The 26197-nt window shown below is 43.4% G+C and overlaps 1 protein-coding gene across 1 annotated transcript in view; it reads right to left on the minus strand.

Moving 5' to 3' along the window:
• Positions 1-26197, minus strand: part of LOC307057997 (solute carrier family 23 member 1-like) — a gene marked incomplete at both ends in the record, with an annotated part of 50615 nt that overhangs the window by 10162 nt on the left and 14256 nt on the right. The window contains 5 exons of the mRNA XM_079711312.1: positions 1725-1978; positions 2805-2961; positions 4054-4174; positions 5097-5278; positions 13374-13533. Coding sequence (XP_079567438.1) covers positions 1725-1978; positions 2805-2961; positions 4054-4174; positions 5097-5278; positions 13374-13533 — 874 coding nt within the window. The remainder of the gene's footprint in view (positions 1-1724; positions 1979-2804; positions 2962-4053; positions 4175-5096; positions 5279-13373; positions 13534-26197) is intronic.

Below are 26197 nucleotides of genomic sequence, written 5' to 3' on the forward strand. Positions count from 1 at the left end.
TACATAGCCCATTCCCACATTTCTGTGTGGGTCAGTGGCCCTCACATGCAAAAATGTTCCTCTCACTTGTACTGAAGGTCTTGAAACTTTGGGGAAACGTCAAAGAGTCCACAGTGTCCAAGCACATAGAACTTGCCGTAGGGTTGGGTGCTGGCTCTGCTGTTTGCTCACAGATTTTAGCTCTCACTATGGGCCAGAGGCCATGCAGGGTACAGAGGTAGATAGGTCCAAGGGAGCTATCACAAAATACAGGGTGGGGATGTGGGTGGAGGAAAGTGAGTACTTTCCAAAGCTCACTTCACTTGTGCTGGGAAACACTGTACCTATGCACTGAAGCATACAGGAAAGCAACATCGTAATAATATTCTTTTCTAAGTCACCTTAGAAAGCACCGTCTTGGGGACTTCCCTGGTGGCGCAGTGGTTAAGAATACACCTGCCAATGCAGGGGACACGAGTTCCATTCCTGGTCTGGGAAGATTCCACATGCCACAGAGCAACTAAGCCCGTGTGCCACAACTACTGAGCCTGCGCCCTAGAGCCTGTGAGCCACAACTACTGAAGCCTGCGTGCCTAGAGCCCGTGCTCCGCAAGGAGAAGCCACCGCAATGAGAAGCCCGCGCACCGCAACGAAGAGTAGCCCCCGCTCGCTGCAACTAGAGAAAGCCCACGCGCAGCAACGAAGACCCAATGCAGCCAAAAAAAATAAGAAGAAAGCACCATCTTGAAGAATTCTTGCTGACCTTATGGGGCTTTCCTGTGGAAAATGGGAGCCTCTGGAAGAGATTTTAAGCAGGGACTAATTTAATTGGGTTCTAGAAAGATCCTTGGGCAGCCATGTGGTAGCTAGATTAGAGATGGGCAAGATCCTGGGAAGAGACAGTTAGGGATACTGCCATGTCCAGGTGGGAGATGATAAAGCTGTGATACTGGGAATGGAGACAAGAGGACAGGAGGGCAGCACACATGCTGAGAAAATAGAATCCACTGTGAGAAGCACACAACAGAGAGAAGTTAAGGATGACTGGGTGAATTCCCTAAGACAAGGTTTACGGGAGGAGAAGTAAGGATGAGGGCATGGACTGAGCATAATAGAGGCCATTCTGAGTGTGAGGTACCCTTGGGACATTCAGGTGGAGGTGACCACAACCAAGAAGGTCAAGTATAGTAAGCAAAATAAAGGCTCCTCAAAGATGTCCATGCCCAAACCTGTGAATATGTTACCTTAATGGCAAAAGGACTTTGCAATGTGATTAAGGATTTTGAGATGGACGGAGTAGCCTGAGTTATCCAGGTGGGCCCACCCTAATTACATGCATCCTTATAAGCAGGTAATCTTTCCCAGCTATGGTCAAAGGGAGACGTGACTAAGGAAGAAAGGTCAGAGAGATGCCATGTTGCTGGCTTTAAAGATAGAGGAAAGGGGCCATAGTCAAGGAATGTGGGCAGCCTCTAGATGATGGAAAAAGCAAGGAAATGGATTCTCCCCTGGAACCTCCAGAAAGGAACACGGCCCTGCCAATCCCTTTACTGTAGCCCTGTGAGACCTGCACTGGAGTTCTGACTTCCAGATCAGTAAAATAATACATCTGGGTTGTTGGAAGCCATCAAGTTTGTGATAATTTGTTGCAGCAACAATAAGAGGCTAAGACACTGATGACAGATTCAGGTACCCAGGCTGCCCACCCACCACCCCACCCCCGGGGCCACTGTCGGCAGCCTTACCCTGGTGATGCCCAGCGCGCCGACATTCTCGCTGTAGGAGGTGGTGCCGTTCCCCGTACCCCAGGCCCCTGCCAGCAGGCAGCCCAGGCCCTCGATGCCGATGCCTCGGTTGATGGCGTGCTTCGGAGGGGGTGGTGCCCCCACCAGGCGGGCACAGGCATAATAATCGCCTACTGACTCCACCATTGAGGAGATCACCCCCGCGACGATCCCAAAGACCCCAGCCAGGCTGATGGTGGGGAGGCCCCACTGCCCTGAAATTGTAGCGCAGAGGGAATATTTATCCGGAAGATAACAGGCTGCTGGACCTCAAATAATTCCCTTGCCAGAGGGTTCTCCGGAAAGCTTTAAAGACCAGGCAACATGTCTTCCAACCCAACAGCTGTCCTGAAGCTTCGTCTCGGACTCCTGCCCTCCCGTGCCTCCCTGAGGGTAGGTCAGAGGCCCTGACCTTGAGGTCACAGTGCACAAAAAGAACCAGAAACTGGGCCTCTTTCCAGGAAGGTCTTGAAGCCTTTTGAAGGCTTCCAGGATTCTTACTCAGGGAGGTCCTAGCGCCCAAGTCCATGAGACCAGGACCTCCTCACCCCTCCAACTGGAATGTGGTTATTCTCACACCCTGAGCCAAGAACTGCAGGGAAAGGAGATGCCCTTGACCAGCAACCCAGAAATGTTCTAATTCAGTCCCAAGCCTCCCTTGTGTGGGATCCACCAGTTCCACGAGGAGACCCGAAGGTTGGCTAAGAGGTCAGGATCCCTCTGTGCTTTCCCCACCCCCAGTCGATGGGGCCTGAGCAATGTGGAGGGGGGGATGAGGCACGCGGGCCAGGAAGGAGGTAGGTCTGGGAGAGGGAACCGTTGGTCTACCGCCCCAAAGGGTTCTAGGACCACCCAAGGGTCTCCTTCCTCTCTTAGGGGTCTCATAGGGACTCTGCGGGGCCTGTCCCTCCTTGCCAGATCCCTTGGAGGAAATCCCGTCCCGGCTCTACTCATTTCCCCCTCTGGCGCCTGAGCCTCATGGGCAGTCCTGGGAAGCATATGCCCCAGGCAAGATGGGCCCCGGCGTGGGTGCCTCGTTACCTGGGTAAGGGAAGCGGAACCAAGGAGCCTGGCTCAGGACGTCGCCTTTGGTGTCTGTGCGGGCCAGGTACCCGTAGGCTGCAGGTGCCGAGGGGAGGGCGTTGGTGACTGTGAGTACAAAGCACAGCAGCCACGAGATGCAGAGCGCCAGCAGCACCTGCGGGAGGGAGGCGCCCTTCATACTGGGCCCCACCCCTGCACCTGCCCACACCTCCCGGAGAGGGTGGGCGAAGGAGGGAGTCGGGAGAGCTCTTTGAGATGAGGAAGTGTTGGGTTACAAACCCTCCCAGTGACAACAGGAATCCGCTGTGTCAGTGGATAATGAACACATTACAGGAATGGAGAAACTAAACTGTGGGGAGACCTTGTGTCAAGTAGAGGCAGAAATGTCTAGGAAAGTGGACACAGCCTGGGTCAGAAGGATTGCAGTCTGACTCCCTTTCTATTGCTTGCTGGTCACATGACCCTGGATCAAATTCCCTGAGCCTCAGTGTCCTCATCTGTACAATGGGATTACAACCACTGCTCTGCAGAGCCTGAGGCAGGATTTCTTAAAGTGGGGTCCTCAGATATATTGACTTTTAATCTCTGATGGTAGAACCCCTGACATCGGCATTTTTAGCAATGTCCCCAGGTGATTCTTATGCATACCGAACTTTTGAACCACTGGCCTACAGGATTGCTGAGGGATCAATGAGATCATTATGTGGAAGTATCTTTTTATAACACAGAATGTATCTCACAGATAAATTGAACCTGAAAACACATTTGTGTGGTTGGCAATGGCACCTACTTGACAGAGTGGAGCAAATTCAACAGAGAAGGCTCTGAAAAAGGAGACACCATCATCGTCAGCAGGATCTGAATTATCCAGGAGCCAATGAGAAAGAACCTGATCTAAGCAACTTGGCCCTTAGTTTTGCACCTTTAGCGGTGAGCCTGGCTGTCTCCCCCAGTGCCATGCTATGAGGATGGCCCAGGGACATGAGAAGACTGTCCCACAGTGGTGCCCAGGGCAGCAACCTGGGGCGAATTGTCTACTCCTGGGAGAGAAGCAATGAGGGAAGATCTGGGACGGCATTACACCAAGCCTCCCACCATCCGCGGGGCAATTAAGGGAGGCTGAGGAGGAGAGGCCGCTGCAGGTGGAGAGCATTTGACTTGGGGGCCATCTGGGAGAGCAACAGGCTGCCCCTCACCCTCCAGGTGAGTCGACTAAGAATGGCAGAGGGTGGGGAGCGCTTCTTACAGGGAAGACCTGAAACAGGTAGAACTTAGAGGTGTGACACTTCTTCTCTCGTCCGTAAACAGGCACAGGCACCGCGATGTTTTTCAGGTACTGAGAAAACAGCACGATGAGGAAGCTGGTCCTGAAACAGAAACAAACCACACCCAACCTGGCGAACTTGGGCTCATCATGAGCGAGGGTCCGTGAAGGCGTGCCATCACGTGTCTCTGGGACTATGGGGCAGTGGCTGTGCTGGGAGGGTCCCCATCTAGGCCCTGCTCTGCAGTGTAGGCAGCATTCTGCCAGTTCTGAAAAGGTGGGCGGGCCCCTTTCAGAGGCTGCTGGTGGCTGAAGAGGAACAGTGGGCAGGGGCCTGAGAAATAAGCATGGCAGCTGCACAGATCCAGACTGAAGCCAGTGAGGCCAGAGTCAGACCATCTTCTCTCCCAGGTGGTCCTGCGGGTCCTTGTGGTCAGACCACAATAGACAGAGTGAATGAGTGTGTCCAGGGTCATCCCCAAGTCCCTTCAAAGCTCTGTTTAAATGCTGAAGGCCTCTTTTTCTGGGAAGCCTTCCTGACACCACTCCCCCACCCCCGGCAAGCTGACTGTCACCACCCCGTCCCCCGAACCAGCCGGCACACTGTGACTCTCATCACTGTCTCCTGGTGTCACAGGCACTTGGACCCAAGTCTTATCCCTCTACTATGCTACAAAATGCTTGAGAGCTGGGGCCATGTCTTTGCACTCTTCCCAGGTGCTGGAGGTTTACAAATATTTGCTCAGTGAAAACCTAGGAGGCAGGGGACGGGTAGCATCAGCTGTCTGTGAACCCTACGCTAAGTAAGTTTATACCCTGCCTGTGATGAATTTGTTGTCTGTGAGGACTAATAACATAAGAAATAGTAATGATACATTCTAAGTAGCCATTTCACTGCTTTTAAGGTATCGTGATGTTTGTGAAAGTATTTGTAAACCACCAGAGTTTGCCAATATCCAGGACTCACTCTTCTTAGTGGGTAATCTTCCTCCAAAGACAGCCCACCTTCCCCAGAGGGTGCTTACATGGCAGCAATCCCCCAGTGGATCCCAGCGTCATTGCCCGCAGAATCGAAGAGAGGCAGGGCCACCAGGGAGATGGTCGGAGCAATGGTCAAGGGGCCGATGAAGCGCATGAGGAAGCCAATGAGGCCTGAGAAGCCCACCAGCATCTGGACACAGGAAGCAACCATGATGGCTCCCTGCAGCTGAAGAGGAAGCGTGGGGCTCAGCACCTGGGAGCCTGTGGCGGGGCCACCCAGATTGGTGGTACCTTCAGAGGCAGTGCAGGGGCAAAGCTGGACCCCAGAGGAACTGAGGGAAGGTGAGCTCGGACCTCACTCCTCTCTCCAGTCCTCTATTTCCAACTGTCTGTTGGACATTTTCACCTAATGTGAAGTTTTTCAGGAAGTAGATTTCAAGATTATCTATTGATCACAGTGATAACGTGATGACTCGTAATACTGGCATCACCCAGTTATGTATTGAACATCTTGTTGATTTATTTGTCTCTGTTTTCCTACTTTCTATTGCAGACGTTGGCAAAGGTTTTCTGTAAAGGATCAGAGAGTGAATAGTTGAGGCTCTGTGGGCCGTACAGGCTCAGCTGAAATTTTTCCAGGCAAGATGGAAACAAATGAGCTTGACTGTGTTCTAATAAAACTCCACTGATAGGCACTGAAATTTGAATTTCGTACAATTTTGACATGTCATAAAATATTATTCTTGAATTTCGTACAATTTTGACGTGCCATAAAATATTATTCTTCTTTTGATTTTTTTTCAACCATTTAAAATATAAAACCATTTTTAGCTTGTGGGCTATAAACAAACAAACAAACAAACAGAAAACAGGCAACTAGCCAGATTTGGCTCATGGGTTGTAGTTTGCCAACCCCTGATCTATTGGACTGATTTTTACTTTACTTCTCCTTTTTTATTTTGCTAATATGGATGTTATTCATTTTACCCCTGAAAATTTTCCTTGCTTTGATGTCTGCTCTTCCTGAAAAGAAAGAAGTCTGACTCCTGCTCTCCTTTGATCAGTGTTAACGTGGTATATTCTTCTCCATCCATTTATTTTTAATCTACGTGTGTCTTTATATTTAAAGCCGGTTTCTTCTGGACAACATACAGTTGGGTCTTGTGTTTTGATCCACTCTGACAATCTCTGTGCCTTTAGACCAATGACGTGCAAAGTGATTACTGATATAGCTGGATTAATATCCACCAGATCCATTAGTATTTTCTATTTGTTGCCCTTGGTCTTTGTTTCTGTTTTTTTTTGTCTTCTACTGTTTTTCTGCCTTTTATGGTTTTAACTGAGCTTTTTCTTTTCCTCTCCTTTCTTAGCATAACCATTATCCTTTTTTTTTTCCTTTAGAGTTTGCAATGTACATTTACAGCTAATCCAAGTCCCTTTTTTTTTTTTTTCTTGCCACACCACATGGCTTGCGGATCTTAGGTCCCCAACCAGGGATCAAACCCATGGCCTCGGCAGTAAAAGCGCAGTCCTAACCACTGGACCACCCGAGAATTCTCCCAAGTTCACTTTCAAATAACACTATACCACATCACGAGTGGTGTGAGTACTTTATAGTAACAGAGCAATCCTAATTTCTCCAACCTAGCCTTTTTATCATTGCTGTCATTCATTTCACATATACATAAGCATACACAAGGATATAAAAAATTTTAAACCACCATAATACTGGAAGGTAAAGTTTAAGTTGGTCTAATGTGTTGAAAACTGAGCTTGCCATCTCTTCCCAGAGTCTTCTACATTTTCTGCTACCACCACTTTCTAAAAATATAATCATTACTTACTTGTCCTCTCTATTACTTCTTATCTCCCAGAAAGTAATGACACCCCTATTGGTCCTATATTTGCCTCACTTTCGTTTGTGGCTGGTATCGTGATGTAGAGTTGGACTGCTAACCATCGGTGGCTTCAAGCCTTGAGATGTGTGTGAACAAATTTAACTTAGTGAAACATGGAAACTCTACCTTAAATTCCAATAGGCTGGCCCAGTGAATTAAACCAATCCATCAATTAGTAAAAGAAGATTGAAACTTGAAAGAACTTTCCCTTGTTTACAGCACTGGTGAAAAACACTGGACCAGCAGATGGAGCTAAAATACCACAAATAAGACTCTGGGTTTGCACTCACTGTTGGACACTTGAAGGCGAATGTGGGAAAAAAATAGTGGAGGCTACAGTCTTAGATCTGGGCAAGAGAACTCCCACCCTGGGCCCTGTGCTTTAGAGCAGGGGTTGGCAAACTTTTTCTGTAAAAAGCCAGATAGTTAACATTTTAGGTTTTGTGGGCCACATATAGTTTCTGTCACATATTCTTTTTTTAATTTTAAACAACTTTTTAAGATGTAAAAACCATTCTTAATTGGTGGGCAGTAAAAAAAACAGATTACAGGCTGGATTTGGTCCAAGAGCGACAGTTTACTGACTCCTGCTTTAGAGGACTCACAAACACAAAAATAAATGGTAAATGTATTTAAAAAACATGGTTGTGTCTGTAACTTGGGATCCTGTGCTCAGTGCAGGCACAGCATGACCTAAACATCCCTAAACATCCTCTCTCACTACTAATACTGTGTCCTCAAAACACAAAGTAACTGCTTCAGACCATTGCAGTGTTGAGGCAGACACGTCATTAGAACACAGGAAGAATTCGAGCAGCAGAGTGCTTAGGGAGGAGAAGAGACAAATTAACTTGTCAGATCTTTCCTCTTGGACAGTACGAAGGCAAGAGATTCTTGCACAAAAAATTATAGTTCTCAGTAGGTCTAAGTGGAAGGGAAATCCTGCCCCTGGCATCTAGCAGAGCAGGGTAAGGAAACTGATGAAATAAAACTTATATTTTAAGTCAGAACAAGTAAAAAACTTAAACATAAAGTTCTCTCTGTGTGTTTGTTTGGGCCTCCTCCCTCCCTAATGTGCAGTGTGAACCTGCATTACACATTAACCAGAGCTCCTCAAAGATGAGGGGCCTGCTCAACCATAAAGATCAATTGTTTTTCTTTCTTCCGATGCTAGCAATGTAATTTCTTAAAAGAATAGCGTTCTCTCCCAGCTCTGTAGGGGGTCATGGTGACTGGCTGCTCGCTTTGTACCTGCTTATCTGGACTACGTATCCCTGGTGAACTTTATGTAAAATATCAGTATGTCATTTTGATGTTCGATCCTTTGTCTCAAAAATGTATATGACTGTGCCTTCAACTTCTAACAGGTGGAAGAGTTCCCAGAACTTCCTGAGAATCTGCTTCCTGGGTTTATAATCCTCAGCTTGGCTCGAATAAAATTCCATTTTTTTTCTTCTTAACTTGATAGTTAATTAAATTTTCATTGACAAAATCCACTTCTTATTCTTTGCTTAATTTTAATTTGGATTTACAAAAGCCAAGTATTGGCTCCCTGGGGGACAGCAGAAACAAAACCCCCCAAAACCTCAGACCACATGTATTTTGTGATTCATGCTATCGATGATATAATAAAACTAGGCTGCACTGAAGAAGAAATACATCCTGCTTTGGAAAAGGTGGTACAACACACAGCATTTGAAGACTGGCCAACGGACCTGGCAAAAATCCAGGGCCCACCAGCTTGACAAATGAAATCCTTAGGTATATCTTGGTCTGGAACTACATGGAAAAGTTCTTTAAACATTAAAAACCTCTGTTAACTCTGGGTCCACCTTGAGAAAAAAAGGAAGCACAAGAACTTGATAGATCATTGAAGTACATCCACATCTGGGTGCACTGTTGGACTGTATACCAGAGCACGGCCACATGCAGAAAGGCTGTTTTTGAAAGGGAAGAACAGCAGAAGGTTCTGGCTGAAATTCACAAGTTATGGCTCAGACTGGTCTGAGACTGGTATCCTGACCAGCACAGTGCTCCTGAGATATCAGAAGCGTCAGTGGTTCCGTCCATGCTGAATGAGGACTGACCCTGGCAGATGCCTGGTGCTTCAGCTCTACGTGGGGCATTTGGTGTGGAGGTGGCCCAGAGCAGCTACTCAACTACTCTCCCTCTGAAGGACCAGTCCTAACTCGTCTGCTACTGGGCACTGTTTGGAATTAGAGCACTACTGAATGGCACCAAATAACTCCAAGATCAGAGATCCCAATGGTATCTTGAGTGATGTCAGAAAGACATTCAAATAAGGAAGGGGATCATCAACAGAATGCGCTAATTAAAGGGAAATCGTTATATTCAGGGAAAGAAAAGGCAGTTACACAAGGAGGGGTTCATAGGATCCATGAGTGAGTGACAGTCCCCCTCCCCTGGGTGGACACTACCTCGCGAGATAATCTATCTCTAACAACAGAGACTTGGATCCCACTACGTGGGTCTTCGAATTCAAAAAGTACTGCTTGGGGGGACTTCCCTGGTGGCACAGTGGTTAAGAATCCACCTGCCAATGCAGGGGACACGGGTTCGAGCCCTGGTCTGGGAGGATCCCACATGCCGCGGAACAACTAAGCCCGTGCGCCACAACTACTGAGCCTGCATTCTAGAGCCCATGAGCCACAACTACTGAGCCCACGTGCCATACTACTGAAGCCCATGCACCTAGAGCCGGTGCTCCACAACAAGAGAAGTCACGGCAATGAGAAGTCTGCGCACCACAATGAAGAGTAACCCCTGCTCACCGCAACCAGAGAAAGCCTGCCCGTAGCAACGAAGACCCAATGCAGCTGTAAATAAATAAATAAATAAGTAAATGTATTAAAAAAAAAAAAAAGCACCGCTTGGAGTCTTGCTAAAGGTGCTGCTCACCCACCCGAGAAAGACTGAGACTGAAAGAGTGTAACATTGCAACAGAAGGACCTTGATGGAGGAAGGAAGGCAAGTCTAAGTCCAGCCAAAGGACCAAGCTGTGTGTGATGTGACTGACAGTACACACATAAACCCCCAGAGTCACCCCTTTAGAATTATATAGGTTCTCAGGCTGTGGCCAATGGACTAGCAGTTTGGTCTGGCAAGTGGATCATAGAGGCCCTACTGAAATTTCACCTTTTATGGGACAGGACTTTATAGTCAAATCTCAAATACTGGTGGTTCACGTAGATGCCCCTATGTCTTAAAAAAGAGGAGGGAAGTATGCTTTTGAATGTGGTCATTAGGGCCCACAAGATGACACCTCGGGCCACAAGCCATGCATATGTGGGCTTACAAACTACATAATCTCCATCTCTATCTGAAGTCACTTGCGTTGCCCAGGATGATCCCGGTTGCCAACAGCAATGGGCACAGGTGCCTCTGGTGGGAGAATATGAGGATAAATGGCCCATCACAGAACTGACAGGTTGCCTGTACTGGACAGTCCACAGAGCATGGGAGGTTTTAACACTTTTTTAAACTGGTATGGACAGTGTTTCTGGTCTGAGTTTTGCCTATCCTGCCACTGAAGCCCTGGCCCAGGCTCCAATAAAGAGACTAGCAACCCAGATTGCCCACCAGCATGAAGATCAACTTATATATCAAACAGCTCAAGGATCACTTTTCACAGCATGAACAAGACAGGAATGGACCAAGAAATACAGTATCAAGTGATCGTTTCATATTTCATGTCACTTTCCAAAAGCAGTGAAATTATTGCAAAATTAGAACGTGTGCTTGAAGCAACAAAATGTGGGTGACAAAGGCATGAAGAAGGGCAGGCTTTGCAGGGTAGGATAGTGTAAGATCAAGCCACAAGTGGGGCACTACACGGAGTCACTAGGGGAGCAGGGTGTAAAGGACAGATTGGGAAATGAGAAGGTAAAGAAACCCTATTTTCCCAGGACTAGGGATTTGGTGGTGTTCCCTAAGATAGGAATAATAAGAATCAATTTAATTTGACTTGTTGGAATTCTCATGGTATTTATGGGCCGGATTGGAAGGTCTGGTGTTCTTCAGGATGCATCCTACCCAGTGGAGAGGCTACAGTGACAATATATGTATTAAATCATTTGAAAGTACCTTGGGGAAGGACACACGAGGAGGGTTTCACAGTGTGCCTTTTCCTGCCCACTCTTTAAAGGCTAGCAGAGAAGGACTCAGCACCTCCTCTTCCAACAGGAGCAAGGAAATGGGTTAAGAAGGGCTCACAGCGGGCAGAAAGAAAGATGGCTGCAGGAAGAACTGGAGTTACCACATTATGGGATTGAATAATGCTGCTGTTGTCCATTTTATTTTATTTTATTTTTTTTTTTTTTATTTATTTTTTTTTGCGGTACGCGGGCCTCTCACTGTTGTGGCCTCTCCCGTTGTGGAGCACAGGCTCCAGACGCGCAGGCTCAGTGGCCATGGCCCACGGGCCCAGCCACTCCGTGGCATGTGGGGTCTTCCCGGACCGGGGCACGAACCCGTGTCCCCTGCATCAGCAGGCGGACTCTCAACCACTGCGCCACCAGGGAAGCCCTGCCCATTGCATTTAAAATGTTGGAAATAAGAAAATGATCTCTTAGCCATATTTCTAGATACGTCTTCAATCTGGGATGAGGGATGCTGGCATCAGAGTTGATTCTGCCAAACTGAAACACATCTAATAAAACTAGACCCAGAGTATACTGTGCTGTACTGGATGGACAATGAGGAATGAACATTGTGAAAGTAGCCAAAGCTACTATGATGCTGGCATATTTAGGACACGGTCTGTTGTTTGAACTTGAAAATGGGTCATGGACTAATTCATAGGTCATGTACATGATACTCAATGAAATGAAAGTCATGGAAATAATGATAAATAACAAAGTCTATATTGGGATATTGACCTCTAGTCACCAGCTAATGTGGGTGAGCATAGGAGCAAAAATGACCCCAGTGGTCAAACAGACCTACAAGATGAGGACAGACATTTATAGTCAACTCTAAATCATTCAATAACATCATAAAAGAATGATACAAGTTTACCATCATGCACTGACCAAAGCAGCTAAAATGAAAAAGAGAAAATGTTGGTGAGAATTTGGAGTAACTGGAACTCACACATGCTGCTGGTGGGAGTGTAAATTGGAACATACACTTTGCAAATGTATTTGCTAGTGTTTACTAAAGTTGAACATATACATAACATACAGTGATGGTGAATTTTATGTGTCAGCTTGACTGGGATGAGGCATGCCCAGATAGCTGACAAAATATTTTTTCTGGGTGTGTCTGTGAGGATGTTTCCAGAAGAGGTTAGCATTTGAATTGGTGAACTGAATGAAGCAGACGGCCCTACCCAATGTGGGTGAGTGCCATCCAATCCTTTGAGGGCCCCAAATAACCAAAAAGCAGAAGAGCTAATTTGCTCTGCTTGAGCTGAGACATCCACCTTCTCCTGCCCCCAGACAGCAGCACTCCTGGTTCTCAGGTATTTGGAATCAGTTTAGGACTCACACCATTGTCCTTCCGCCCCACCCCTCACCCCCACCGGAGTATTTTGTCAATTCTACTCCTTCTCAATTGTCAAATCTGGGTAAGAATAGGAATCTTGTTACCATGTTTCCTCTGTCTTCCCTCTTTCTTTGTCTTTCACATACAGCGGATGTGACCCTTATTGCAGCCATGAGGCTGTGAGGATGCTGAACATGGACTGGGTGGGGTGCAGGATGGACCCTGGCTGGGCTAAGGCTTCTTAGCTTAACTCCCAAGGATATCTAGGGAACAAACTCTGCTCTAGGTCCATAGGCCTGAGTTCAGGAATGTCCTTGGTCCAGTTCTAGTGAGTTAGTGCTGAAGACATTAAGTGACAGCTGGATTCATGCCTGAGCGAACTACCTTGTATTGGAAACCCAGTACCATATGGTGCTTGTGTAACTGCCCCTGCTCCAGAGGAGGTGGTCCTTAGCCTCACTCCAGGCCTACATATTTAAGGTCAAGCTGGGAGGAAGCTGGTTGGACTTCCTAGAAATCTCAAGTGACCTTCACTCTCTCATACAGTACCCCACCCATGGGCCATCCTTGACCCCTCACTTAGGAGGTCAGGTGAGGATGTTGGGGTCTGGAAGCTAGCAGGTCTACTGTCCCTGAGGGTACGGCTATGCTCTCTGCCAAGAATCCTGTGTGCTGGCTTCCTTATCTATGGTTTAGATAAGCCAACCTGGAGCATGGCCAAACTTCAGAGCCTGCTTCAAGGCTGCTAGTTTCTTTCCCTGGATGATAAAACTGAATTAAGCAAGGGCCAAGTATCTTAAAGCCTGGAATCCTGCTCAGCAATGAGTTGAACAATGAATGTTGAACAAATGAATCAACTGAGGAGCCCCTGTTGAGGACCACTCCATTCCTCTCACCCCATCCCCCTCACCCCAATACCTCTCGGATCCTCTTCTGCCATTCCTCAGTGAATTCAGGGGAGCTGGTGTTCACCAGGCTGGCATTGAATGTCCACATGGGGCACTTCCAGGTGGGAAGGGACAGCATGGCCAGGGAGGGTGCCAAAAAAGCAAATGTTCCTCCCTGGAGAATGGGCAGCCTGGAGAAGGGGAAAGGAGAGAGTTACCAATCAGCCCTTTAAGTGCTGGTCTGTCACTGGCCCCAGTGGAGGCCTTTTAATCCCAAGTCCTACCTTGGTTTCAAGGCAACACATGACCCCTGCAGTTCTCAGTTTACAGGGAACTCCTGCCAAGCTCCAAGTCAGGCCCATGAACCCTGCCAGACTTTGGACAGGTAGGAGAGGTGGAGAGGGAAAGACAAGCAGACCTAGCCCCAATCCTGGAGATACAAGCCCAAGAGCAGAGAGCCAGGTGCTGGGAAATGATTTTGGGGTAGCACAGAGCTCAGAGAACATGTCTAGTGGGTGCCATTCTTCCTCAGCCCCAGAGAATCTTCCCCAGACCCCAGGATCAAAGCACAGCTCACACATCTGGAGTTCCCCCCACTGACAAGAGATGCACAGCCTAGAATCTTGGTGGCCAGATTCCTTTGCCTCTTCAAAAATGAACAGCAATCCCAGACCTCTACCTTCAGGCTCCTTTTTATCACCCGGACTGAATAGGCTTGAGGTCAATTATCAGGGCGTATTCCCCACCCAGGTCTTTCTCCCTCCTTGTCAGTGTCTCACTCTGGCCTCTGTGAGAACTTCTAGCAGAACTTCTAGCCCATCTGACTTGTCTCCCTTCAAGGTGAATGTAGCCTGATAAGTCAACCTCCAATAACCCTCTCTTACTAGAAGGTCAGAAGCTATGAAGGCTCACCTAGTCTCTTTGCCCTGCATATTAGAATTTGGGGTGGGGGGTGAAACAAAGGGACCTCGGCCTCGTGCTTGCATTTGTCACTATAGCACACCCAGTTTAGGTACTTTTTCTTAACAATACTAGAAGGCTATTTTTGAACTCAGGATTCCATGAAGACAGCTTAAAGGGTTATTTTTGAGAAAGACTGAACACATTTTACTTAATGAAAATATAAAGTTTTGCTGCCTAAGTGGCCTTTGCCCTGGATGAACGTAGGAATCAGCAATGCCTGGGCATCACCCTCAGTTGAGTTAGTGGGCTTGTCAAAAGGGTGCAGCCAGTCATGGGGAGGGCTTAAAGCTCCAGGTGATTCTAATATCAAGCAGGGCTGAGAAAAAGTAATCTAGATTCATAAATCTAGACCCATAAGGCTCCAAAATAGATTGGAATATATGGCACACATAGGGCAGGAACATATGGGTGGTGGAACGGGTATGTGTGAATAATGTTTTTAATTAAAAAATTATGGGGGGGAGATAAATCAGGAGTTTGGAATTAACATGTACACTAATATATATAAAATAGGTAAACAACAAGGACCTACTGTATAGCACTAGCACAGGGAACTATACTCAATATCTTATAATAACCTAGAATGGAAAAGAATCTGAAAAAGTATATATGTATATATATACACATACATATATATATATTTGTATAACAGAATCACTTTGCTGTATACTTGAAACTAACACAACATTGTAAATTAATTATACTTCAATTAAATGCATAGAAATTATGAAGCTAAGTATCTTGACAGAGAAGGGAAACATGCTATACTTATATCACTGCAAAATCCTTTTGAGCTTTTAAAATGAACATAGAAATATTTGCATATCATATGTACCCAGTATATAATACAAGAATTGTGTTTTAATTTTTTGCTGTAATTCCATATGCACATTTCATTCATTCAACAAATATTTATTGAGGACCTGCTCTGTGAGAGGCACTGGTTGCCAGGTATTGGGGATACCATGGTGACTGAGACAAAACACCACTTATATTCTAGTTACACATTTCTCTGTTAGCCCTTGTACTAACAAACTAATCACTTACAGTAACTGACTCTCAGGGGTTCTTTAAACACCTTATGACTCTGCTTACAAGCATTCCACCATTACTATGCCATCATTGCTGCAGTCATTTCAGTATTACTGGGTTCCATGAGGTCAGGGATGATTATTTTTCTTTTCCATCTCTCCAGCACAGAGCCTAGTGCTGCAAAAACCTATGAACGTTGGGTTTTCTCATTTTATTTTTTTAGTTTAACAGGCATATAACGAAACCCTAACAAATGTTAATTTGCATTTCATTAAGTCATAAAAGATGTGCACTCATTCGTGTGATTTTGTATGTTTTTCCTTGTCTATAAACTGTCTACTCATTACATAGAACTTAGATACTGTCAAAATATATTTATAACAATTTTTATGATGGTGAGATTTATTTTTGTTGAAAAAAATGTTTTTTGTTATTATATGCAGGAATTCATCCCCAACTTAGAACTTCTTTAAGGGAGCACTTCAAAATTTTCAAGTAGTTCAGCACTTTTCTAACTCTGTTCATGTTCCTTTCAAGATTATTATATGTAGTTGGGATAATGTGATATATGGACTTTCTACCTTTTTGTTTGGTTTGGTTTGGTTTGGTTTGGTTTGGTTTGGTCACGCCTCGCAGCTTGCAGGATCTTAGTTCCCCGACCAGGGATTGAACCCCGGGCCATGACAGTGAAAGCACTGAGTCCCAACCACTGGACTAGCAGGGAATTCCATCTATGTTTTTGTAATTGCTAAAAATACCTTTTATGTTCAAGAGCAAGATGAATTTTTTCCATTTATTTACTAGAGAGTACTCTTATGTGCTACCTTTAGATTCACACAATGTATCCATAAATTCTTCCCTCATTGTTCTGTACTCAGACCTTCCAATTCCATTTTCCATCCATTCCTCTCCCCCTCCCCACCTCATTTTGTTAGCATTCCCATTTCTTTCTCATAACTTCTCATTGGTACCTTTTTGAGAGAGGGAGAGAGATCTACATATATTTCTTGCATTTCTGCTAGTTTTTCTTTTATGCACTTTCCTGGTACATGTTTAAGATGTGTGCATTCAGTATCACTACAAGGCTTTATTGCTTCATGTATCTTTTACCTTTCATGGTGACCTTAATGTGTATCTCAGTGCTGCTTTAATTTCACAATTAATTTCATCTGCTAGCATGATGGTAATTCCTATTTTTAAAATTTTCCCATGAGTATGATTCACTATCATTATACATATGCCTTCTGACTTAAATGTCCCTCTTGTAAACCATAGATTTTTGATTTTTAAAACTCAACATTTTAGAAATAGAAGAGCCATTTGAAGCGTATCCAGCCTGGCCCTGTCATTTTATAGATAGGGGATTTGGAGCCCAAGGTCTTAGAGTTAACCAGCATGAGTGCTTGGGTTTCCTTACTTATCACCACTGCCCTGTAACAACAGTTAAGAGCATGATGTAGACCAAAGGCGTATTTGAATCTGGCTCTACCTTATCAGTTGTGTGACCTAGGCATGTTGCCCAGTTTCTGCAAGCCTCAGTGTCCTCTTTGACAAAATAAAGATAATACTACTCTCCCAAGAAGTAGCTGTGAAGATAAAATATATGTGATTAGCACAATGCCTGGGAAAGAGAAGAACTCAATAAATAGAGTAATTTTCATTTTTATTCCCTCTGCCATGTGTGGCTACTTCTAGAAAATTTAGTGTACACCAAAACATTTTCTTAATGTTTCCTCAAATAACAGATGTTATAGTATGGACTTCTTTTTTTTAAGCTCTTGTCTGGCATTCCCATTTCTTGCAGGTTGGTTCTCTAAGATTTGTTTCCTAAGACCTTCCCTATCCATCTTCCTCTTCCCTTCACCCTTTACCATCTCATCTGTATACTCAAGTCTGAAGAAGAAAACTCCCCACCATTTTCTTTTAAAACAACAACTTGCATGTAAAATGTCAAAATCTGCAGTCTCAGGAATGTCTCTTAGAAGTTTGATAGGATTGATATTTTAGGTTGTCAAAGCCACAGAAATGTGTCCGTGGGGGTACTATCAACATCTAAGCTTATATAGTATTTTAAAACTACATAGCATTTTCATATCATTATCCCAAGAGTACTTCAGGGTGGGTAGGACAATACTGCACTGTCTCTGTACGAGGAAAATGATACTGGGGGCAGATGCCAGTGGCAGGGTTCAGCTGGGAAGTGCAGAGCCCTGATCAGAAAGTCTGTGTCACTGGGCCAAATTGCAAAAGTGTGTTTGTTATAAGAACAACTGATAAGAGGGCATGTGGAAAGAACAAACTTCTTCAACAGTTTATGCTAAAGATTATGTGGGGAATTTTTCTCATCTTTTAGTAGTTCCATTTGGGCCCATAAAACAGAAACAGCTAACCTTTTGGAAGTATTGGGAAGTTACGCTTCAACCTTTCTCTCTGAGCTCTCATGTACTCTTCATAAGATGATATACATGATGGTTTTAAAGACGTTAAGGCAGACTTCATTCAAGGGGGGCTAATACAATGGGGTTTTGTAATAGGGGAGAGAGATCAGGCTCAATTCCCAATGTGACAAGGAAAAGTGGGAATTTATAGCCAAGGGGCAGGGTGGGGCTTAGTGGATGGAAAGTTACTAAGAGGAAGCATCAGGGGTAAGAACAGGATTCTTGCTGAAAACAGGCCAAGGTGAACAGACATCACCTGTGGATAGTGAAAAATGAGGAAACCAATCAGAGAGTGAGGGTGGGGATTCTGACTACAGTGACTGAGCAAGATTCTTGCTAAAATTGGATGATGCAGAGACCAACATGGAAGCTCAAAAGTCAAGCCTAGTTGAACAGTTGTCTATTGGATTTAGCAATAGGATGATCATAGTTGATCTGGTATGTTAGACACTATAAATAAATAGATCTCTCCCAGTTAAATGATAAATAGACTCAGCACAACTTGGGCCTGTACAAAATTCTGCAGCAGAAGGGGGAATGTCACATAAGGCTTTGGAGTTCTTAAAACCACATTGGAAACTAGAAGGCAAGGGAACAATTCTTTCAAAATTCTGAAAAAAAAATTATGTCCAACCTAAAATTCTATACCCAGCCAAGCTATCAATCAAGTATGAGAATAGAATCAAGACATTTTCACATATGCAGAGTCTTACAGAATTTACCTCCCATGTGTTCTCTCAGGAAACTACTGCATATTCGTGTTCCACCAAAAAAAGAGGAAGACATGGGAACAAGAGATCTAGACTTGAAAACTGACATGAAGGGAATTCCCAGAATAAGGGTAAAGAGGCCTCTCAGGATGACATATCTAATGTATACCAGGCACAGACAGCGACTGTTCCAGACTTCAGCAATTCAGAGAGCCCCAGGAGGTAGTACATCAAGAAGATGAAGTTGATAGGCTACCTGATGTGATGAAATTATTAAGAAGAGATTTAGACAACAGGCAGGGAGTTTATCATTGAGTTAAAAATAAACAGAAACTAAAGAATATTAAAAAAAGAAAGATATTAATTTCAGGGAAAACAAAAAGTTGGGCAGGAAAGGAATCACTTTGTGATTCAGCTCTGAATAGCATCCCAGTCATTATAATGTGTACATTCAATATTGAACTATGCTGGGAGGGTATGAGAATAGGATGATGGAAAATATGCTTGTATGTGGTGGGAGTGAGGGGCTGTGAAAGAAAATGAAATCATAGTCATCCATATTGGCACTTCAGTCAATAGTGGCTAAAACAGAAGTGCATTAATTAGAGACGGTGGAAAATAACTAAATAATCAGCTTGGAGGGATGAGAGTGCTTGTTTCTGCCTAGAAGAAAGGGGAGAAGGGGGAGATCTCTGGTTGGTAGGGGAAGGCTGTTTGTCTGCCTTCTTTAAACCCATCACTACCCACTGCCTTGAGTGTACCTTTGACACCCACCCTCATTGTTCCAGTCCTCCCTTCTGATCTGCCCCAAAGACAAGCACAACTCTCCTTTTTTTTTTTTTTAACGGCTTTAATGCTGACCTCCAAAGAGAAACACATTGGGGAAAACAGAGATAAAAGCAGGTGAAGTGACAAAGAATCTAGGAAGTTGTCTCAAGGCTGTAGCCTTGAGCCTTACCTCTCAAGCCCCCTTCCAAGATGGTAATGGGCAGCCTACTGGACTTTTGCTCTCAGGCAAAGATTCAAAGGGTGTGGCTCACAAAACATATCCTGATACTTTTCTAAAAAATTTTTTTAAATGGTTTTTGTTTCTCCCAGTTATAAAGAAACACATGGACGCTGAAGAAAAATTAATGGTAAATAAAAATATGAAGAATAAATCACCCTAATTCTACAACCCAGAAATAATCATCAACGTTTTTTTCTCATCTTTTTTTAATCTTTAACTAGATAAACTTTATCAGCACAGATATAATATATACCTTTCCTATACAATGTATACCACCCAGAAATAACCTTTAACATTTTTTCAAGTCTTTTCTCTGTCTTTAACTAGATAAATGATTATCAGTACACATAAGACGTATATCTCTCATAATTATGAATTATGTTGGTCACTATTACGATAGTGAAAAGCTCAAAACAACTTAAATGTCCTTTAATAGGAAATGGTTAAACTAGAATATATTATGTACTCTAGAATATGGAATACTAAGTGATATTTTTCTAAAAGTGCTATTGTGGAAATTTGTTTATTGAAATGGAATGATATTTATAATGTGTTGTGTATGTTTAAAAAAGAGGGGGAGGAGTTTTTTTTTTACCATATTTAAATTTTTTTCAATAATTTACAAAGGGAGGGAGGGTGCAAAATTGTGTTTATGGTAATACCCTTTTCTTGGTGTGAAAAATAAATTTTACATACCAGGCACTGAGCTAAGCACTTTACATACATTATCTAATTTAATTATCATGGCTTTGGTAAAAATTTTTTAAATTTCCTCTTCACAGAAACACGAGGGACTTCCCTGGTGGCACAGTGGTTAAGAACCCACCTGCCAATGCAGGGGACACAGGTTTGATCCCTGGTCGGGGAAGATCCCACATGCCGCAGAGCAACTAAGTCCATGCGCCACAACTGCTGAAGCCCGCGTGCCCTAGAGCCCGTGTGCTGCAACTACTGAAGCCTGTGCCCCTACAGCCCGTGCTCCACAACAAGAGAAGCCACTGCAATGAGAAGCCTGCGCACCGCAACGAAGAGTAGCCCTTGCTCGTCACAACTAGAGAAAGCCTGTGCATAGCAAAAAAACCCCAACACAGCCGAAAATAAATAAATAAATAAATTTTTAAAAAAATATGAAGAGCAGAGAAAATATTTGAACAAAACCAAAAAAACCCCACATGAGGACTCCAAGATAACATTAATGCAAAAATTGTCAGGGGTAGAAAGGAGAGGGAGAATTAAGTCTTCCCTACGTAAGGCAATACAGCTTGGGCACCCAGGAACCTGGAGAGGATGAGCCCCCAGAAGGGGTTTGGGGTTGGGACATGTAGAGCATGAGGGGCTTCTGGGGAAGAGGTCAACAGTTGGGGACAGAGACATCTGGAGCTTGAGGTGCTGGAATCCAACCTCACCTGTGTCATCATTTTGATGTTCCCTTTTGGAGTCAATCTAATGATTAGGCAAAGGGTGATGTCACAGGGATTTTCTTTGAAATAGTTCAGAATGGGGAGCACAGCCTCAGGAATGTCGAATGGGACTGATGAATTCTTGAACTTAAAAGGGTCGCTCTGTTGTGAGAAACCCTGGGTACCTTCAGAGCCCCAACTCCTTCACTATTGGACAAAGATCACTTAGTGTTCATCTTTTTACTGAGCTTCCTACCCCAAGCAGGTAAGAACCTGCTACCCTGTAGGAAAGCACGTCCCGCACCTTCCGTATAGTTAACTACCCAACCTAAACCCAGAGGAAGCAGCAGCACCAGGCCCCTCTTTGGGACACATCATCCCCTCTCCCTCCTCTGATGCGACTGACTACCAGGTCACTCTTCTATTGCCAACAGCCACCACTGTTTCTGTTCCAGCCAGAACTCCGATGGCACATCTGGTGGCCTAGTTTTCAATGGGGGAGGGGCAAGATGGCTGCAGACCTCTGGCGATGGGCATGGACTTTCTGCAGAACCAGTAACAGATGCAGAGCTAGGACAGATCAGGGCTCGGCCGCAGGGAGGTCCATGGAAGAAAAGGACAAATGCCAGGCAGGCTGATTTGGGCAAGACTATACAGAAGCCAGATTTGAATGCACTTTGAGCAGAAGTACTTGCTCCACACATGAGACTTTCCCAGGAAAATGAAAAGGGAGATATATCACTTGAAACCACTCCAGAAAAAGAAATTCCCAGGTAAAAATCATGAATAATTCCAGAGATGGAGTTAAGACCCAGAATTACACATAGTCAATAATAATTTCCTCTAGTGATTGCATTTAAACTTAATGCTTTCTTTTGAAACGGATAATGAAGTACGTCCTTACATAAATTTTGGAACTGAGCACTTAAGTGAGGAAGGCCCTTGGGGGACACACCCAAGACCCCTAAATTCACAGCAGGGAGGCAGCCACCCCTCCGCCAAGGGCAGCTGCCAACCCCACAATGGACACTACGCTCTTTAGCTCTTATTAGGGAAGCTGTTTTCGCCTCTCATCATTCCCTTTGACTATTTAAGATGGTTTTAATCATTAAGGTCTGAAATCTCATTGCTGCACCATCATTTCTGTTTGCAGTCTAGAAAAGTACATAATTAAATACTGGCTATCAGATAACCAATAATCAAATCTACTTGGTCTTTGATTCACAGGCTATCAGCTAGTTTTTTTTTTTTTACATCTTTATTGGAGTAAAATTGCTTTACAATAGTGTGTTAGTTTCTGCTTTATAACAAAGTGAATCAGTTATACATATACATATGTTCCTATATCTCTTCCCTCTTGCGTCTCCCTCCCTCCCACCCTCCCTATCCCACCCCTCTAGGTGGTCACAAAGCACCGAGCTGATCTCCCTGTGCTATGCGGCTGCTTCCCACTACCTATTTTACATTTGGTAGTGTTTATTATGTCCATGCCACTCTCTCGCTTTGTCACAGCTTACCCTTCCCCCTCCCCATATCCTCAAGTCCATTCTCTAGTAGGTCTGTGTCTTTATTCCTGTCTTACCCCTAGGTTCTTCATGACATTTTTTTCCCTTAAATTCCATATATATGTGTTAGCATACGGTATTTGTCTTTCTCTTTCTGACTTACTTCACTCTGTATGACAGACTCTAGGTCTATCCACCTCATTACAAATAGCTCAATTTCGTTTCTTTTTATGGCTGAGTAATATTCCATTCTATATATGTGCCACATCTTCTTTATCCATTCATCCGATGATGGACACTTAGGTTGTTTCCATCTCCGGGCTATTGTAAATAGAGCTGCAATGAACATTTTGGTACATGACTTTTTTGAATTATGGTTTTCTCAGGGTATATGCCCAGTAGTGGGACTGCTGGGTCATATGGTAGTTCTATTTGTAGTTTTTTAAGGAACCTCCATACTGTTCTCCATAGTGGCTGGACCAATTCACATTCCCACCAGCAGTGCAAGAGTGTTCCCTTTTCTCCACACCCTCTCCAGCATTTATTGTTTCTAGATTTTTTGATGATGGCCATTCTGACTGGTGTGAGATGATATCTCATTGTAGTTTTGATTTGCATTTCTCTAATGATTAATGATGTTGAGCATTCTTTCATGTGTTTGTTGGCAGTCTGTGTATCTTCTTTGGAGAAATGCCTATTTAAGTCTTCTGCCCATTTTTGGATTGGGTTGTTTGTTTTTTTGTTATTGAGCTGCATGAGCTGCTTATAAATTTTGGAGATTAATCCCTTGTCAGTTGCTTCATTTGCAAAAATTTTCTCCCATTCTGAGGGCTGTCTTTTGGTCTTGTTTATGGTTTCCTTTGCTGTGCTAAAGCTTTGAAGTTTCATTAGGTCCCATTTGTTTATTTTTGTTTTTATCCATTTCTCTAGGAGGTGGGTCAAAAAGGATCTTGCTGTGATTTATGTCACAGAGTGTTCTGCCTATGTTTTCCTCTAAGAGTTTGATAGTTTCTGGCCTTCCATTTAGGTCTTTAAACCATTTTGAGCCTATTTTTGTGTATGGTGTTATGGAGTGATCTAATCTCATACTTTTACATGTACCTGTCCAGTTTTCCCAGCACCACTTATTGAAGAGGCTGTCCTTTCTCCACTGTACATTCCTGTCTCCTTTATCAAAGATAAGGTGACCATGTGTGCGTGGGCTTATCTCTGGGCTTTCTATCCTGTTCCATTGATCTATATTTCTGTTTTTGTGCCAGTACCATACTGTCTTGATCACTGTAGCTTTGTAGTATAGTCTGAAGTCAGGGAGCCTGATTCCTCCAGCTCGGTTTTTTGTTCTCAAGATTGCTTTGGCTATTGGGGTCTTTTGTGTTTCCAAACAAATTTTGAAATTTTTTGTTCTAGTTCTGTGAAAAATGCCAGTGGTAGTTTGATAGGGATTGCATTGAATCTGTAGATTGCTTTGGGTAGTATAGTCATTTTCACAATGTTGATACTTCCAATCCAAGAACATGGTACATCTCTCCATCTATTTGTATCATCTTTAATTTCTTTCATCAGTGTCTTATAATTTTCTGCATACAGGTCTTTTGTCTCCTTAGGTAGGTTTATTCCTAGATATTTTATTCTTTTTGTTGCAATGGTAAATGGGAGTGTTTTCTTGATTTCACTTTCAGATTTTTCACCATTAGTGTATAGGAATGCCAGAGATTTCTGTGCATTAATTTTGTATCCTGCTACTTTACCAAATTCATTGATTAGCTCTAGTAGTTTTCTGGTAGCATCTTTAGGATTCTCTATGTGTAGTATCATGTCATCTGCAAACAGTGACAGCTTTACTTCTTCTTTTCCGATTTGGATTCCTTTTATTTCCTTTTCTTCTCTCATTGCTGTGGCTAAAACTTCCAAAACTATGTTGAATAAGAGTGGTGAGAGTGGACAACCTTGTCCTGTTCCTGATCTTAGTGGAAATGCTTTCAGTTTTTCACCATTGAGGACGATGTTGGCTGTGGGTTTGTCATATATGGCCTTTATTATGTTGAGGAAAGTTCCCTCTATGCCTACTTTCTGCAGGGTTTTTAACATAAATGAGTGTTGAATTTTGTCGAAAGCTTTCTCTGCCATCTATTCAGATGATCATATGGTTTTTCTCCTTCAATTTGTTAATATGGTGTATCATGTTGATTGATTTGCATATATTGAAGAATCCTTGCATTCCTGGAATAAACCCCACTTGATCGTGGTTTATGATCCTTTTAACGTGCTGTTGGATTCTGTTTGCTAGTATGTTGTTGAGGATTTTCGCATCTATGTTCATCAGTGATATTGGCCTGTAGTTTTCTTTCTTTGTGACATCCTTGTCTGTTTTGGTATCAAGGTGATGGTGGCCTTGTAGAATGAGTTTGGGAGTGTTCCTCCCTCTGCTATATTTTGGAAGAGTTTGAGAAGGATAGGTGTTAGCTCTTCTCTAAATGTTTGACAGAATTTGCCTGTGAAGCCATCTGGTCCTGGGCTTTTGTTTGTTGGAAGATTTTTAATCACAGTTTCAATTTCAGTGCTTGTGATTGGTCTGTTCATATTTTCTATTTCTTCCTGATTCAGTCTTGGCAGGTTGTGCATTTCTAAGAATTTGTCCATTTCTTCCAGGTTGTCCATTTTGTTGGCGTAGAGTTGCTTGTAGTAATCTCTCATGATCTTTTGTATTTCTGCAGTGTCAGTTGTTACTTCTCCTTTTTCATTTCGAATTCTATTGATTTGAGTCTTCTCCCTTTTTTTCTTGATGAGTGTGGCTAATGGTTTATCAATTTTATCTTCTCAAAGAACCAAATTTTAGTTTTATTGATCTTTGCTATCATTTCCGTCATTTCTTTTTATTTCTGATCTGATTTTTATGATTTCTTTCCTTCTGCTAACTTTGGGGGTGTTTTTTGTTCTTCTTTCTCTAATTGCTTTAGGTGCAAGGTTAGGTTGTTTATTCGAGATGTTTCCTGTTTCTTAAGGTAGGATTGTATTGCTATAAACTTCCCTCTTAGAACTGCTTTTGCTGCATCCCATAGGTTTTGGGTCGTTGTGTCTCCATTGTCATTTGTTTCTAGGTATTTTTTAATTTCCTCTTTGATTTCTTCAGTGATCACTTCGTTATTAAGTAGTGTATTGTTTAGCCTCCATGTGTTTGTGTTTTTTACAGATCTTTTCCTGTAGTTGATATCTAGTCTCATGGCATTGTGGTCGGAAAAGATACTTGATATAATTTCAATTTTCTTAAATTTACCAAGGCTTGATTTGTGACCCAAGATATGATCTATCCTGGAGAATATTCCATGAGCACTTGAGAAAAATGTGTATTCTGTTGTTTTTGGATGGAATGTCCTATAAATATCAATTAAGTCCATCTTGTTTAATGTATCATTTAAAGTTTGTGTTTCCTTATTTATTTTCATTTTGGATGATCTGTCCATTGGTGAAAGTGGGGTGTTAAAGTCCCCTACTATGAATGTGTTACTGTCGATTTCCCCTTTTATGGCTGTTAGTATTTGCCTTATGTATTGAGGTGCTCCTATGTTGGGTGCATAAATATTTACAATTGTTTTATCTTCTTCTTGGATCGATCCCTTGATCATTATGTAGTGTCCTTCTTTGTCTCTTCTAATAGTCTTTATTTTAAAGCCTATTTTGTCTGATATGAGAATTGCTACTCCAACTTTATTTTGGTTTCCATTTGCATGGAATATCTTTTTCCATCCCCTTACTTTCAGTCTGTATGTGTCTCTAGGTCTGAAGTGGGTCTCCTGTAGG

Source organism: Hyperoodon ampullatus (genome assembly GCF_949752795.1).
Source record: "Hyperoodon ampullatus genome assembly, chromosome: 9".
Taxonomy (NCBI): domain Eukaryota; kingdom Metazoa; phylum Chordata; class Mammalia; order Artiodactyla; family Ziphiidae; genus Hyperoodon; species Hyperoodon ampullatus.